Source organism: Pollachius pollachius (genome assembly GCF_949987615.1).
Source record: "Pollachius pollachius genome assembly, chromosome: 17".
Taxonomy (NCBI): domain Eukaryota; kingdom Metazoa; phylum Chordata; class Actinopteri; order Gadiformes; family Gadidae; genus Pollachius; species Pollachius pollachius.
In genome coordinates this window covers 3,801,989-3,817,686 of record NC_136950.1, presented here as the reverse complement: position 1 = coordinate 3,817,686, position 15,698 = coordinate 3,801,989, and the positions used below count along the sequence as shown (strand labels likewise).

Here is a 15,698-nt window from a genome sequence, read left to right as displayed (position 1 = left end):
GTTACCGGTAAGAAATAGCAGTTTTACAAAATATAGATCAAAGTATAGAACAGTTTTAAAAAATATAGCAACGGTGACATCTTCCCTTTTTACAATTGGATGGTTTAGCTACAGCACACTTCTTTCCTGAACCAGATGTTGCTTTGATTTTCAATTCAGTAATGTATCAAATAATGTCTCAATTCCTCATAAAAAAACTGCAGGTACATCTATAACAAATAACGAAGCAGTAAACATCACAGAACGTTATAAACTTTGACTAATAGATGAAAGAAAATGTTCAGGAAGTCTTTGTTTTGATCCATAACCAACACTCCTTTCAGGCAATTACTGCCCTTTCATTTAATTTGATGAAAAACTATGTTTGCCATGTTTGTCATGTACCCAGTTATGCATAAACAATTGATTAAACTTTAACAGTGCTGATGAGTTTCATTAATTTGTTCCAGGGTTACAAGGGGTTCATGTGGTTGATAAGGAATGCCTATTCCCTCATTTCCCTCCTGCTGTCTAATCCTACATGATACCAATACAGTGGGGATGGAAGAAGCCAATTAGCTAATAACAACGTTGCTCTGGAGATAACACATGAGATGCTAATCAAGGAGCATAGCATGTTAGCTTCAGCCATCCATTCAATTTAGAGAAAATTAGGGTTAGTACAAATCTGAAAGGGCATTCCTTTTCATTAAACATATACAGCTTCTTAAATCAGAAATCAAATAATCTCTGAAGGAAAAAAGAGGCATGTTCAAATCATAGCAAATATAAAGGGAAAGCAAATATTATTTAATTACAGGCAATTCAATCCTATTGGTGGAAAATGTTATTCAATTACTAAAAATGCAAAATATCTTCAAGGGAAGAATGACACTGCACTAGCTACCTAGCAGCTTTCCCTGATCCCTTCTCAGTTTTTCACACCCAAAGCTGCCAATACTTTAAATATCCGGAAGATACAAATCAGTGTCCCTCACATCATTTTCTGCAATGTTAAAATTGGTTGAAGAAAAATAACTAATCCCAGATGGGCATTTGATGGGATTTTAGCTAAAGGTACTGTGTAAGTGTGTAATAACTAATAATAAATACATGTGCACCAAATAAATACATACATGGATATAGAAGGCCTGATTTCATAGCAAATCAAACTCATCGAATTGATTTTTCATCAAGATCTATAAGCTGATCTCAATTATGAAATGAATAAATCAGCACAAAACACCATGGATTTAAACAAACAGATCCCATGGAAGAAACAAGGTTGGAATTCGGCTGCAATTCTTTTTGCTTCACAAGCTGGTCGAGACAAATTTATAACTTTTCAAAGTTTGGGTATTAAGGTAAACTAAAATGGTAAATTTGGAGGGTCTAGCCCTACAGGAAGAGATGCAGTAAGTAAGTGACATAGGGGTCAAGGACACTTGAGAGTGAGCTAGAGACCAGAGGTTTCTTACTGTATATGAAAGAGGGCCTCATGGAAACATAGGATGATACATTTGGGGGGTATAGCCCTAAAGGAAGTGACTCACAAAGCATAATCAAAGTGCCATTGAAACGCATTGGAAATAAAAGGCATTGCAATTAATGTATGGAATTCTTTTGAAAGAGATAGGAACTAGGGCCATTATACCATTAAACCATTGGGGTGCCTTGCGATAGCTCTGTGAAGTCTTGAGTCTCTGCAGAAAGGGTGCTGCCGGCAGCATGCTTACCCTGACCCTAACCGTGGATAAACGTGGATGAACTAAAAAACTAGACATCATATATATTTACTGAATGAAGATTATGAGAAAAAAAAATCTGAATCTTTATCGTAAAGTGTAGAAACAGAAACTTATTGCTGAAACTATCTTCAAATGTTATATTTTCCACAGTAAATAAAACAAATGTTTTGCTTCAGCAGACAGCATGACTCATTGATGTTTCTTCCACCAGTCAATAGGGGGCGCTGTACCAGACCAAGGCTCATATGAGTCGCTTTGGGTCCTATTGACAAACAACCTTTTCTGTTGTTAAGGTTGGAGATCACGTTGGGCAGGGGCATCAAGGTATTTCTCAATCAAATATTTACAAAAAATGCACTCCCTGCAGAGGTGCCTCCGACAAAGCAGGTTTTGAAGGCAGCATAGACGTAGCCTTCGTTGGTCAAGAAACTCCACTGCACAACAAGAAGAAGAACACTGGCCAGCAACACACCAGGGTCTATGTACAAATATAAGGTATATTGATTGACTTATTTTTCCTGAATGTCTACCGAGAAATCAACAGTTTATTCAACATCCATTCTATTTATTTTTATTCGTTTTAACACCAAAGAAATTGTGTTCTTACCACCACTCAGGACCCCTTTAATAGGTAACATCCTACAGAAACACTGCCTCCAAAGGCAGAGAGAGCTAGTGAGAAAGGCAGCAGGCAGCTGCCTTCCATTTGGAACACAGCTCTAGTCTCAGGATTACAGGGTGTTTCATCTAGTGACTAACGTTTTGCAAGAATCAAACAAGCATGCCTAACAAATAATACCACTAAATACAATAAAGATCAAAGAAAAGAATATTTAGACTCATTCATATCGGATTAGAACTATGTGCAACCCCTGAGCATAACATAATGTGAGTGACTTGTGAGTTAAATGAATCCACGCATCCAAACTGGGAGGAGTCTTTGTTATACCAGGCCTCTGGCGGTCGTCAGGTTGTGTTTGAATTCCTCCTTCAAGATCAAACAAGAAAGCAATCAAGTGCAATAATTAAATGGCTGTGTTTCCCCCATGAGATATGATCACGATGCAACAAGACTTGATTAATGAGACATCGACCTTGTGTCTTGTCCAACCGTATTTACCAATCCCTGTTCTCTTAAAAACATCCGTTTGGCTGTCTCAAAAACATGCAGAAATTCTGTCAATAAATAATACATTCACTCCTGAGACCTTGAAAGTAAAAATGTGTAGGATTTGTGCCTGAAAACATTGCAAACATTTTTATATTCCCCTAATTGTCTTGACCACATACTTGTCCTTGAAATAAACCTAGGCCCCTCCCACTTGCCATTTAGAGACAAGGCTCGTAAAGTTCTGCTCGTAGAACTCTTTACATTTAGATTCATATTTTGGTTACGCTTAAGATTACAGCCGGTGTATGGTATAATCCTTCATAGTACCGGAATACCTGTACCGTAAGGACGTATGGGGAACAAGATGTTATGGAATAAGGGAGTAACCATTCGGGATCTTACAAAGAAGTCATACCGTAGTATTTTTTAATGACTGGGTACCTATTATGAGGCTTTATGTATGACCTATTGCTCTTAGTTAATGGAACATTCCAACCACCGAGCTAGTGAGCGCAGTGCTTCAACCCGGGAAAGGTTTGGCGAAGAGACGACGCTGTTTACCTGTTGTACTGTGTGTCGTGTGTCCGTTTATTATTTATTATTCTTACTTAAGTCTGCCTGAATAATGTCGGTGTTATATCGGTGTTAGCATCCACACATATCACAGATGAATAGCGATTACAGCAAAAGTGTTAATGAATACCAGTGTATTTAAAGGTAAAGGGACTGTAGTCGGCCATGGTCCTATTTACATAGTAATTCCATTTTATTAGTTATCACCTGTGGCGGTTCAACTTTACATCAGGAGCTGAGCCTAGTTACATTGGTCATTTACAATCCACTTAATTAGATACGGAGAAACAAATAAATATTCACCTTAACTACCGTATTTACCGTAACTAAATTTAACACAGGGGGAACTATTATTGCTTCAGATTAGAGCCCGCATACGCTGTAGTTACCCTCTAACTAAATGTAACAAGGAGGAGAACTACCACCACATATAGCACAGCATATATATATATATATATATATATATATATATATATATATATATATATATATATATATATATTTATAACTTACTCTGTAGCTACAGAGAACAATATAAAACTCCTTTCTAAAACTAAAACCATTTACACATGGCAGTTTCACACATTGAGCATGCGCCAGAATCCTAAACACAATGATGAATTTTATCGCCTAAGCATTTTAAATAGATATTTCTATGACACCACTGATGTGCACAGGAACTTTTGGGAAAAAATACAGTTTCAGAAATAACTATATACATGGGGATGCATGTGTACTACTACAATAAGACTTTGAAGGTGTGAGCAAAAAAAAAAGAAGCACACTTGAAGACAACAACAAACAGCTAAACAGAGTGATCCAAAATGCTCTGTAGCTAACCTTATTTGAGACATGCTGGCGTAGTTTGCAGGGTTAACATAACGCTGATCTCCTGGGCTTGTTTTTTAAACATATTGAAATTCTCTTTACAATCGGACAGATATAAATCTGCAATAAATCAATCAAATGCTGTGCACATTTTTTTTAAATACGACATCTGTGGCTGTTACAGGCCTGTTTTAAATCCGTCCAATCCCGGCTTCAGGGAAATGATCAGATGGCCTACCTGTCTGTCTACCTACCTACCTACCTACCCGAACACACTCTGTCCACATTGCTCTTCCACAAGGCTAGGCGAGACTTTAGCCTAAGCTAGCAATCTAATCATGTTTTTTGGGGGAGTGGCTTTTGCAGGGATTCCTAAAGGGAGGGGTGGGATTTTTTTGGTTGGATTCTTTTAAAATTAAAGCTTACTCCAGCTGGTTTCCCCAAAGTGCCTATCCTAGCTTAAGGAAGCACTTATCATGTTCTTGGAAAACCATTTGTGTGAGTACCTTGAGTGCAGCGCTCTACGTCTGTCAATTCCTCATCACCGCAACCTGTCCAAAGGAGCAAAACATCTCACTAACTACCAGAAAGCTGTGACCTCATCCATTCCCTTGCAGGCTTCCATTCTGTTTTAAAGCATATACTGTGTTTCAACGTTGATGTTTGCAGAGTAAACAGTGTGTACAATAAAGGCTGTCAGGGAAGACTGAGCTAACCTTGAGTTGTTTTCTCCATCTCTGTTCAATATCTCTTTCATACATTCCAGCGTCCTGATTCAAAAGTGTGATTGTCTTGCCATAGGTTTGTCCGCATTGGCTGACTTTGTCCAGTCATCTGGCCGATCTAGGGGATGGCGCTAAAACGGCGCCAAAGGCTTTCGCTGCCATCAAGTGATCATTGGGTTTTTGTCCTCAGCCAAGCACAGAATAACCCCGGTGCTGTGTTTAGAATACACTAAACCAACACAAGGCCATTGCTTATTGCTGATTTGAACGAGGATGGGCCCTAGTTTTCATTGCCCTGCTGATCCAAAGTATGGTTGCTCCACAGTGTGGCTGATCCACAGTATGGGTGAGCTAATGTGCTAAACCACGCGACCACAAAACATTGCAGTTAACCTGGTTCAAACCCAGTCTGTGATCTTTGCTGCACTTTCCATTCCCCATTCCTTGACTTCAGATATTGAGAATATATTCATACGAGAAAATAGTAAATAACAGTCAAAACAGTAAGTTGTGAGTTGTTGATTCCAGTCTTGGTTAGTATTTTGTGAACAACAGCCCTCAGTTATTAAGAGGGCAAGGGGATGTGGACTGCATTCCACCATGGCAGCTGGACATGCCAAGCATTTCTGCAGGCAAACTACATGCTTTTAGGCCAGGCTTAGGAAGTCGAAAGAGGGGAACAAACACAAAGTGTGGAGAGAGAGGGATAGAAGGAGGTAGAGAAAGATTGGGATCAGATGGAGGAAGACAGAGTGGAGGACTTGACGAGAGGATGTATGTAGGGGCAGGGTTTACTTACGTTTGCAGCCATTGTCCCACAAAAAGCCGCTCAGACAATCCCGACACTTGGGCCCTGTAGTGCCCTCCTTACATTTACAATATCCTGTGCCATCACAGCGATCACTGACTGAGCCATAGGGGTTACAATTACAGTCTGGAAAAAGATAACACACACACACACACGCACAAATGCACACACATGTAAACACACACATACAAACAAACTAGAAAGTACCCAGTGCTTTGGTTTCTTTGCATGTTTTACGATGTTTTTTTTCATTTATATCATGACACAAGTACAGAGCTTAACCATCAATCTCCGCTGCATGAAAATAGATAGCAGAATCCTTGTTTCACACTCGGCCAATCTACCCCAAATGATGCTGGTATCTGGATTCATGTAGGAAGAAAAATGCGACCATTTCAAATGTAATCGAGAAAGAATGAGGAATAAAATGAATTTGTTGCTAAGTGCATGAATACTTGCAAATCATTGTACTTAGAATTCATTTTTGGTCAGATTCCTGTAACTGTTCAACGTTGCGTGCGTTGAGCAAATTAAGCGATGCCTTTATCAACAGCTTTCATTAGCGATGAAAGAAGTTCCTGTTTCAATGCACATGCTGTGCTGACATTTGATTGATGTACAGAAGTAGAGACAGAAAAAATGTTCAGCAGAGAGAATGTGGGTGAGATTGACAATGATGACATTTATGATGTGAGATAAAAAAAATGCAAACACGGCCATAATGTTCAGACAAAGTCTTGACATTGATGATGTAGCTTAAAAAAATGGGCATTATTGTCATAATGTCATTATTACACCATCCAAATCGTTGGCGAATGGCTTGCAGTGTTAAAAGTGCAAGCAGTTTTATTTTACACTGACCTGTCCTGAGCCTTGTAATGTTTCTTTTTAGTGACAGACCTTTAGATACACATCACACCATGGAGGTGGTTGCATGTGTTGCTGCGCACCCACCCGAATGATGTCCAGCGAGGTCACAGGGAAAAAATGGGGCTTAGCGGGGGTGAATACTGGAAGGTGGTGGTGGGGGAGGGGGTCAGGCCAGGGGCAATTACACAAACATGACATATGAGCTAGTGAGGCAACTCTGACTTTTTGTGTGGCTACTCTGCAATTCCCCCGATTCCACGCACACAAACACAGACACGTAGACAACACACAGACAATTACACATCCCACACACACACTTGGACACACAAACACCCACACACATAGGCCTAGTCAACACACACATACACACGCACACACACACGCACACACACACAAACACACTCATAGACAGCACACACAACCACATAAACCTAGACAACACACAGACATTTAGACATTCCGCACACACTTAGACCTAGACCACACAAACACACGCACATAGGCCTAGTAAACACACACACACACATAGACAACACACACACACACACACACACACACACTCACACTCACGTTATGTTTCAGAGATGGCGATTTTGGGTAGCTTTCAGAGAAGCTGGTAGAATTTTCTAACGCAAAACAAGATATAATTGTTGATAAATTAATCATAAACGATCAAGTTATCAAATATTCAAAGGGGTGATATTATGGTTAAGGTGTGATAATCAAACATTTCCTAGCCTAGTTTGAACGAATCAGAAACAGCGAAATTCTGGTATGATTTCACTTTTTGTGTCTGATCTATGTAACATATTAAAGTTATAGTATAGAATACCTATTTCTATTTTATATCTATATATTTTTTTTTCTATTAATGTTATTCACCAAACACAATTTCATTGTACGTGTTTATAAACTTACTTGGCAATAGAGAATTCAATACATTTCTGAATTTCATTTGGTTTCAGAAACAAAGTTTGTCAATGTAAATACCAATGAATGTATAATGCACATGTGTGATTTGATATTGGACTCTTTTTCAATAAATGGATGCATGGAACTAAAATACCCATTTCTGAACTTCACACGGCCGAATGAGGGTAACCAAAACTGTGACTGGTGTGTAAACAAACAATAATACAAACAAACAGACAAATCGAAGGTGGATAACATCTAGAAACATGGCAGCGGCAAGAGAGATGGGAGAGTTGGGCCTCACGATAATGGAGGAGGATGAGGACAGGTTTGAACGTTTGCAGCAATAAAAACCCATATGCATCTCATCGTATGTGTAGGGAGCTGGATGGGTGGGGTGGTCAGGAGGGTGGTGCATGCGGTTTGGAATGGGTTGAGGGGTGGTGGGAAAGAAAACTGACCTATGCACACATTCTCGTCTTCGAGCTCCGCCGACGCATTGCGGAAGTAGCCCAGCTTGCAGAGCTGGCAGTGCTGCCCCCTAGTGTTGTGCTTACAGCTCACGCAAATGACGGTGTTTAGCAGCTCGATGTAGCTGCAGCGGTGGGAATGGCCGAAGCACTCGCAGTCTTACAGAGAGAGAGGGGTGGGAGGGGTGGGGGGGGGGTGGGGGAACATAAAGGGGGAGGGGAGGTAGATATACAGGGGGGGATAAAGAGAGAGATAGAGAGAGAGGTGGAAGACGGTGTCTTAATGTGGATGATTGTTTGTCACTAGGGTTCACTGTGTGCGCTGCAGTGATGTGAGTTAGCATCGGGGGGGGGGGGGGGGGGGATGGGTTAGCCTACGGCATGGGAGGGGCCGCGGCATGCCGTATGGACAATGGAGAGACAGTTAGGTTAGGTGGGTAGCTCAGGGTAATATTAGTAATAGTAGAGAACGGTAAAGGGGCATGGAGAAGGAAAAGGTGGGAGGAGGCGTCAGAGAGCGATTAGTCTGTCTAGAAACACAGCCAGAGTAAGATACCAACACATCACATCACTGCACAACAAGGGCAAGAGAGAGAGAGGGGAGAGAGAGAGAGAGAGAGAGAGAGAGATCGGCGTTTGTTAGGAGAGAGAACGTCACTTCAAAACACACCACAACGCATGATGACGGAGGGAACCAGCTTATGGCACATCGACACAGACACGTGTCACAGGAGGACACAGCACAGGCAAAAGCGCGGTCAAACTATAGGTGAAGTTATGCTCTGGGTCTGCCAAGGTTTTATAGTCTCGTGGTGACCTTATTATGAACTTATCTCGTGGGGAGAAAAGTACTGGTGTTCAATGTCGCCGTAGACCACAACCATTTGGAGCTAAACACTTCCTGGATATGAAATCACATGTAACCTTGGGTCAACTACCACAATTTATATTATTGTTATAAACATTATTATGGTGTGTGTGAGAATGAGAGATACAGAGAGAGATACACAGAGAGAGAGAGAGAGAGAGAGAGAGAGAGAGAGAGAGAGCATTACAGATACTCTAGTATGCCATGTTCAGCTAAAACAAAAAGTTTAAAAGGTTTTTTTTTACAAGCCAGCATTGTACCCAAACAGGCTTTCAATATAAAAAATTCAAAATAAACTACAGAAAAAAAAAAAAACACAGAATAAATAATCCAATAGGTGCAGGGCGGGCTGACGATCAAATCGGAATAATTGTTTGAAATGAGGACGCAATAAAACGCAATGAAAGTCATAAAGGATCAGCATCTGGCATGAATGTATGCTGCAGACACCTGGCCAGCTGTCTGCGCCGGGGCCCATGGGGTGTGGTGAGGGTGGTGGAGGGGGATGGGAGGTTCAATCTGTTCCTGTGAGCCGGTGCAGGGTTGCCCAAGCCCAGATGAGTTCCTTAAGCCTGTCCCACAACCCGCTCGCCCAGCCAGAAGGTTGAGTGGTGTACCGGGCTGGGGGCAGCCATGGTAAGGGGCTTACATCCCAGAGAGGGCTGATTATTAGGGCTCTGGGGTGGAGGTCAGGCCTCTGCCCAGACAGGCCCGGCTCCTTTATGAAGTGACAAAAAGGGGGAAGTGGCCCGTCCATTTTACCACCCTTTAGCCTGCAGCGACACTGGTCTTCGAGTGTGAGCTAAGACCTTTTAAATTAGACGCCCTGCCTCTCCAACAGACAAATAATCTCTCCTTTCTAGAAATAGAATACTGTTATAAATCATACCACAAAGGGGGAATAGAAAAGCCCCAAAATGTGGTCCCCAAGTATAGTCGTGGTGGGCGATCACCTGCTTTATCTGCCTGAGGGAGGTGAATAGTGTTTACAAAAGTTTCCTTGAGCACATAACAAATATCCTTGGTTTTCTTCTGTAAAGATATCAAGAACTATCAGGCCTATAGATGCAGACTGTTCTTCCTTTGGCCATACTATTTAGGGCCCCAAGCAACTCGCCCAAGGATAAACATGATGGAGGATTTCAGTGACAAAGCAGCGACAACAGAGGTGCAGACGCTTTGGATAAAAGCGTCTGCTAAATGCCCTAATTGTAATTGTAATTGTAATTGTAATTGTATAGAATTTGTGCCAAAGGCCTCCCCTTTATTTGGTTGCTCATCAGACGAATGTCGTGTTACCCAATTGAAAGAACAACACACAACAGCTCCGATATAAGGTCATTTTGCTCTGTGTTTAATATAATGGTAAAAATTGGGTCTCCCGATTGAATATTTACATTTACATTTAGGGCATTTAGGGCATTTATCCAATAAGTACATTTGTCAGAAGAAGGAGAAACAATATATTGCTGTCGGTAAGGATGTTCATAGAACCAAGTACAAAGCACTAACAATCACTAGGTTAACCCATTCCCCCTTATAAAAAAAGATAACTAGGATAAGACGCTACACAACTACGTACTCTAACTAAGTGCGTCATACAATAATTGCGCATTGTATGTAGTGCCAGGACGAACAGCATACAATAAGAAGGAAGGGTGGGAGGGGGTGGCTATGCAGAGTCTGGGTGAACTCTGAACAGGTGAGCCTTGAGTCTTTTGCGGAGGCTGGTGACCAACTCTGCGGTCCTGACATCGGCATCGGAATATAATTACAGAATCCACAAAATGTTGTATGTCAGCACCATGTGTAACCAAGTGTAGAAAGAGTGACCATTGAGGACATTGGGATGGTTTTGAAGGTGGTAAGTCAGGGCTAAACAATGCAATAGTTACACAGGGAGAGTTCAAAGCTGTTTAGGGTGGTGGGTGAATCCTAGAGCTCCTACCTCGCTTGCGGTTCGCAACTTGGACAGTGGGGGTGGTGGACAATGCAACTCGAGGCGCGACTAGACAAATCAACAAAAGAAAAGAAAGAAAAGCAAAGGAAAACAAGATGATAATTTGGTTAAACACAAGGAATGTAATGTTGGAGGGATCAGAGATGACGGGTAAGAAATGTTAATAAATAACAAATAGTAAGCAATGAAATATGGCATATGAAAACAATTTTATAAATGGCATTCTAAACCCACCAAAAAAAGGCAGCATGAAGAGGTAATAATTACAGAAGCCCAAGATATCAAACCTAAAGTTTGTTATCAGGTGTCTTCAAGTTGCAGAAGTGTTTGGTTAATGTCCTCCTTCTCTCCTCTCTTTCTTGCTAAAAGTAGCCAGACAGACTTCCTGTCACTGAGGGTGGCAGCGTGCTGAGATATTTCATCCTATAAGTATGTGCACATACAGCAGCTCGTGTTTGGAATCACATTATTTGAGGACACAGCAAATCTTCTAATTTCTTTCCGGTCAGAAGGCAAACAGTGCGGAAAAAGGAAAATAATAGGGCTGCCAATGTCATTGGCCGATATAAACGTCCAGATTCATCTGTTGTGAACGCTAGGCTGCATTAGTGTAACTGCAGGGGGCTCACAGGTCGTATGCTTGCTGTGCCGCAGAACATCACGTCTTGTACGATTAAGCCAAGCTGAGCCTGACTATCATCTGCATCAAACGGTTTCTTATTGGTCTTATGTAGTGTTCAATAGAGCCCAAGGGATACTGCAGTTTAGGGGGCGAGGCCGATACATACATAAGGTAGTAAAATGTGTAAGCCAATATTCAAAATATACAGTAAATGTAGAAGCCTTTATTCATATTGTGGTATCCTGGGAGGGGAGCAGACCCTTGGGATTGGCTGCTCACCCACGGCGCATTCAAACCATGTGTGTGTCTGTGTGTGTGTCTATTTTTGTGTACGTGTTTGTTCATATATGAATGAGCAAAGCATGTATGGTGGATTTAAAAGGATCATGTGCTGAATTTTATCACAGTGTAACACAGTGTAAAATCCCCCTCTGTATTTGCTGAAACCTTCATCATAAACAGGAAGTAGAAACAGTTAGGGATCTTTTCTCTATACATTTAAAGGGAAACATTCTGATTTTTAAATGGGGAAGGGGATCGGGACTATCACCGACAAAAAACAATGAGCATTCACATCTAAACTAACATTATTGTTTAGTTTGTTTTCTTTTCGGTATTGACTATTTACAGATTTATCTCTATTAACCATCATCAGCATCATTATCATCATGGGATTTGCCTACCTTCTTTTCGGTTAGCGACACCTAGGGACGAGACATTCGGGCGAACAGCATGCAATTGAGAGAAACCAGTGTTATTTATATAAACACGAGTCGGGGGGAGTGGACATCGTATGCATCTCTACAGATGTTCTAGTGGAGGAGGGTGAGGTGAAGGGCAAGTCCTTGACAATTGGTCCTGTCTTAGAACGACATTTTGTATGATTGGTGGTGGTCGGGCAAACAACAGCCATGTGGCAGAGATCTGCCCATCCGCATACCGGACACCATCACAGATCCTAAATCTCTGTCCATCTGCCACCTACACGGAATCATATCTAAACCATATATTTTGTGAAGTACTGGTACTAAGCCATTTATAATTTATAATTAATGTTGTTCATACAGTCGGTTTTGTTTGCCCTGTTTGTTCCGTTTGTCTTTACTTCAGCATTTACTCAAGCATTAACTTTTGCGTCTATTTTTAGGGCGTATTCACACCTGCCTTGTTTGGTTCGAACCAAACCAAAAAAAAAATCTCTGGTGCGGACCTTTTGGGCTGGGTGAATACAAACCATCAAACTCTGGTGCGGACCAAACAGCCAGTCCGAGACCCAGCCGGAGAGGTTGTCTCGGTTCGCCTCCCAGCGAACCCTGGTGCGGTTCGCTTGAGATGTGAAAGCGACCGCACTCGGTCCGACCCAGTTCTGAAAATAATATGCCTTTTTGGACGCAACAGGCTCCCACTGCTGCTTGTTTATTTATATTGCTTGATTAGCGCGGTAAATTCAAAGATCACGTTATCAGACCGGCATCACGTTATCAGACTCGTTAAAAATCTGCGTGGCCCAACATGTAGCGAAGAGGAGACGAAATGTCTTTTGGATATTTGGGCAGACACCAACATATAAAGTATGTTGGAGAACACTTATAATAATTCGGATGCATTTAATACATTCAGTACAAGGATGGGGGAGAAGGCATTCGAGCGGTCCGCGGATAGCATAACATCATAAAATCGACGTTGCGCCAAACGCCTCTGATGCTCCAAAAGCACTGCAAATGTTTGTAACTGTATGAAACCAATCACTATAAGCACAACGAGGGCAGTACGCTGAATCTCCATAATCTCCATAGTTTTTTTACTTTGTTTTCTTTGTTTACTTTTTTTAATGCGTTACCCTGCGTTCCCCTGCCCCTGACCGTCTTGTCCAATGATTGAACGATCTATGCACAAACGTGCGTTGTTGACAAATTCTCGGATGTTGCGAAAAATTGCAATGTGAATAGGAACCGCACCAAACCAAAAAATAAACATTGCGTTTTGGTTCAGACCAAAGAGATCGAACTAAGGACTTTCCTGGTGTGAATACGCCCTTATATTTTCAGAAGTTATTGCAAGTCAATATAGACGTTCTATTTTTTTTTATTATTTATCCAGTGTGTTCCACCACTGCTGGGCGGTTGTAACAGAGGAAATTCCCCTCTGGGGGATTTATAAAGTTATTATCTCTATCTCTTGTCTCTAAACTTAACTTATTTTGAGTATCCATCAAACATACACCGGCACAGGACTCCTCCAACAGGCCCCTGACTCCACATCGCCCGGATGTCTGTTTCCTACTGGATGTTATGAATCTCTTTCAATCATCGATTGGCTGACACAGCCCACAGCAATCATACCAAAGGTCGGTCTGGGGGCTAAGAACCAACTGGGCCGACGAGGGGTGGGGCTGGGTGTGTGAGGGGTCAGGGGGGATAGGAAGTGGCACAGGACACTGTGTACACACAAGACAACCAGACATGCCCAGCGTGAGGCATCAAGTCAGTTACTGGACAGGAAACCAGAGGCAGGTATGGTGAAGGGGGAAACGGACAGAGACGGACCCCAGGAGCCATCGTTTTCTACAATGGAAGGTATTTGTGGGTAACTCTCCCCAGTGAGTGAGTGTTGCATGCTTATGTCCAAGGAAAGGTAGCGCGAAAGGGCAGGTGCTCCGAAGGGCCAACAGTGTGCAGTTAGCAACATCGAGCAGTAAATAAATACCCTGAGCAACAGTGTGCAGTAAATATTCACCTTGAGCTACAGTGTGCAATAAATATTCACCCTGAGCTACAGTGTGCAGTATGTATTCACCCTGAGCTACAGTGTTCAGTATGTATTCGTCCTGAGCTACAGTGTGCCGGATCCAACTGCTGATCGCCCGTGGTCCAATCCATAGATTGGACATCATGGAAACCGCTCAACATCCCTATTTGGTTGAAAGGAAAACCTGCATGCTCCTAGACCTCCGTGGCACACGGTTACCCGACCCGCAACAAACGATAAAATGAAAGCAAATCTACCGACAGATGATATTCTCCACTCATTGACTCTCTTCCTCTCTCTCGCTTCTCAGAACTGTCTGACACTTATCCTTTATGCAAGCCAGAGAGCAAACCACATGGAAAACTAAGATGGTGTGGGTGGGGTGGGTGGGGTGGGTGGGGTGGGTTGTAATTTGTTTAATTCAGCACATTGACTATGTGATCAATATCTAATTACAGTGTATTTCTTGGGGAGGAATAACAATGAATTAGTAATGGATCTAACACTGGGACAGAGAGTGATAGACGACTGCAGCCGGGCGGAACCTCATGATTACCCATAAGATGGTGTTTCCCTGTGGGGGGTTTGGAAACAGAGTGTAGCGACTGGCATGGACTGAAGGGAACTGCGGGGTGTCTGGGAGCTGCTGCAGAATGGGGGGTAGGATAATTGCTCTAATCACACCCCTTTCATTTCCCCACTTAATTTCTTACCCACTTTTCTAGGTCCCTGTGTGTGCATGTTTATGTGTGACCTGGTGCTATCGACTTTGCTGAATCACATGTTTTTTGGGTAATTACATTGCAGCGGTATAAGGGTAGCCGGCCTTAAGAGTAAACAATGGTTATTTACTAGGTCAACTCTGTGTTTGAGAGGTGTGTTAAGTCACACAGGGGCTTGGGGGCGTTTTTTCTCTGGTTAGACATTAGACATCAGACAGATCATTGGACAATAGTTTGAAACGTGGTCCTTATTGTCCCTCACAATGTGAGCCCAATCATATGTCTGTCTTCACTGTGGGCTTCCTTGGTGTCTAAATGTTGACCCTTCAGCCATTCAGAATAACATTAGAAAGAGAAGGGTGGGAAATGGGGGGGGGGGACACAGGCCCCCCTGCTGGCTCAACATCTGTCCTGTGTTTTTCTTTCAAATCAGAACAGTCATCGGAACATGAAGAAAACAGTCATGGTTCGGGAGGAATCAAAACACACGCCCAGAATAGAAGCCAGCTTCTTGCTCGCTGAGATCCATTTGTGCATATTGCGTCTGGGTTTGGTGCATTCATTATTTTGTGAGCATATTCAGGTAAGCTAGCTAATGAGTAGGGATGAATTTGAGTCAATGTCATACAACCCGACATGAGAAGCAATCATGCAGAGCTAGGAACCCCCTCCCCTATTTCAGGTTAATATTTAGCATTAGCAAATTCTCATTCATTCCCTAAAATTATTCCCTAGGAAGTACAGTGTCGTCTGT

The 15,698-nt window shown here is 42.1% G+C and overlaps 1 protein-coding gene across 1 annotated transcript in view; it reads right to left on the bottom strand.

Annotated features, from left to right (window-relative positions):
• Window positions 1–11,274, bottom strand: part of LOC307088630 (netrin-G1-like) — a gene marked incomplete at both ends in the record, with an annotated part of 13,268 nt that extends 1,994 nt beyond the window's left edge. The window contains 3 exons of the mRNA XM_079754581.1: window positions 5,764–5,898; window positions 10,841–10,900; window positions 11,235–11,274. Coding sequence (XP_079610707.1) covers window positions 5,764–5,898; window positions 10,841–10,900; window positions 11,235–11,274 — 235 coding nt within the window. The remainder of the gene's footprint in view (window positions 1–5,763; window positions 5,899–10,840; window positions 10,901–11,234) is intronic.
• Between the last annotated feature and the right edge of the window lie 4,424 nt (window positions 11,275–15,698).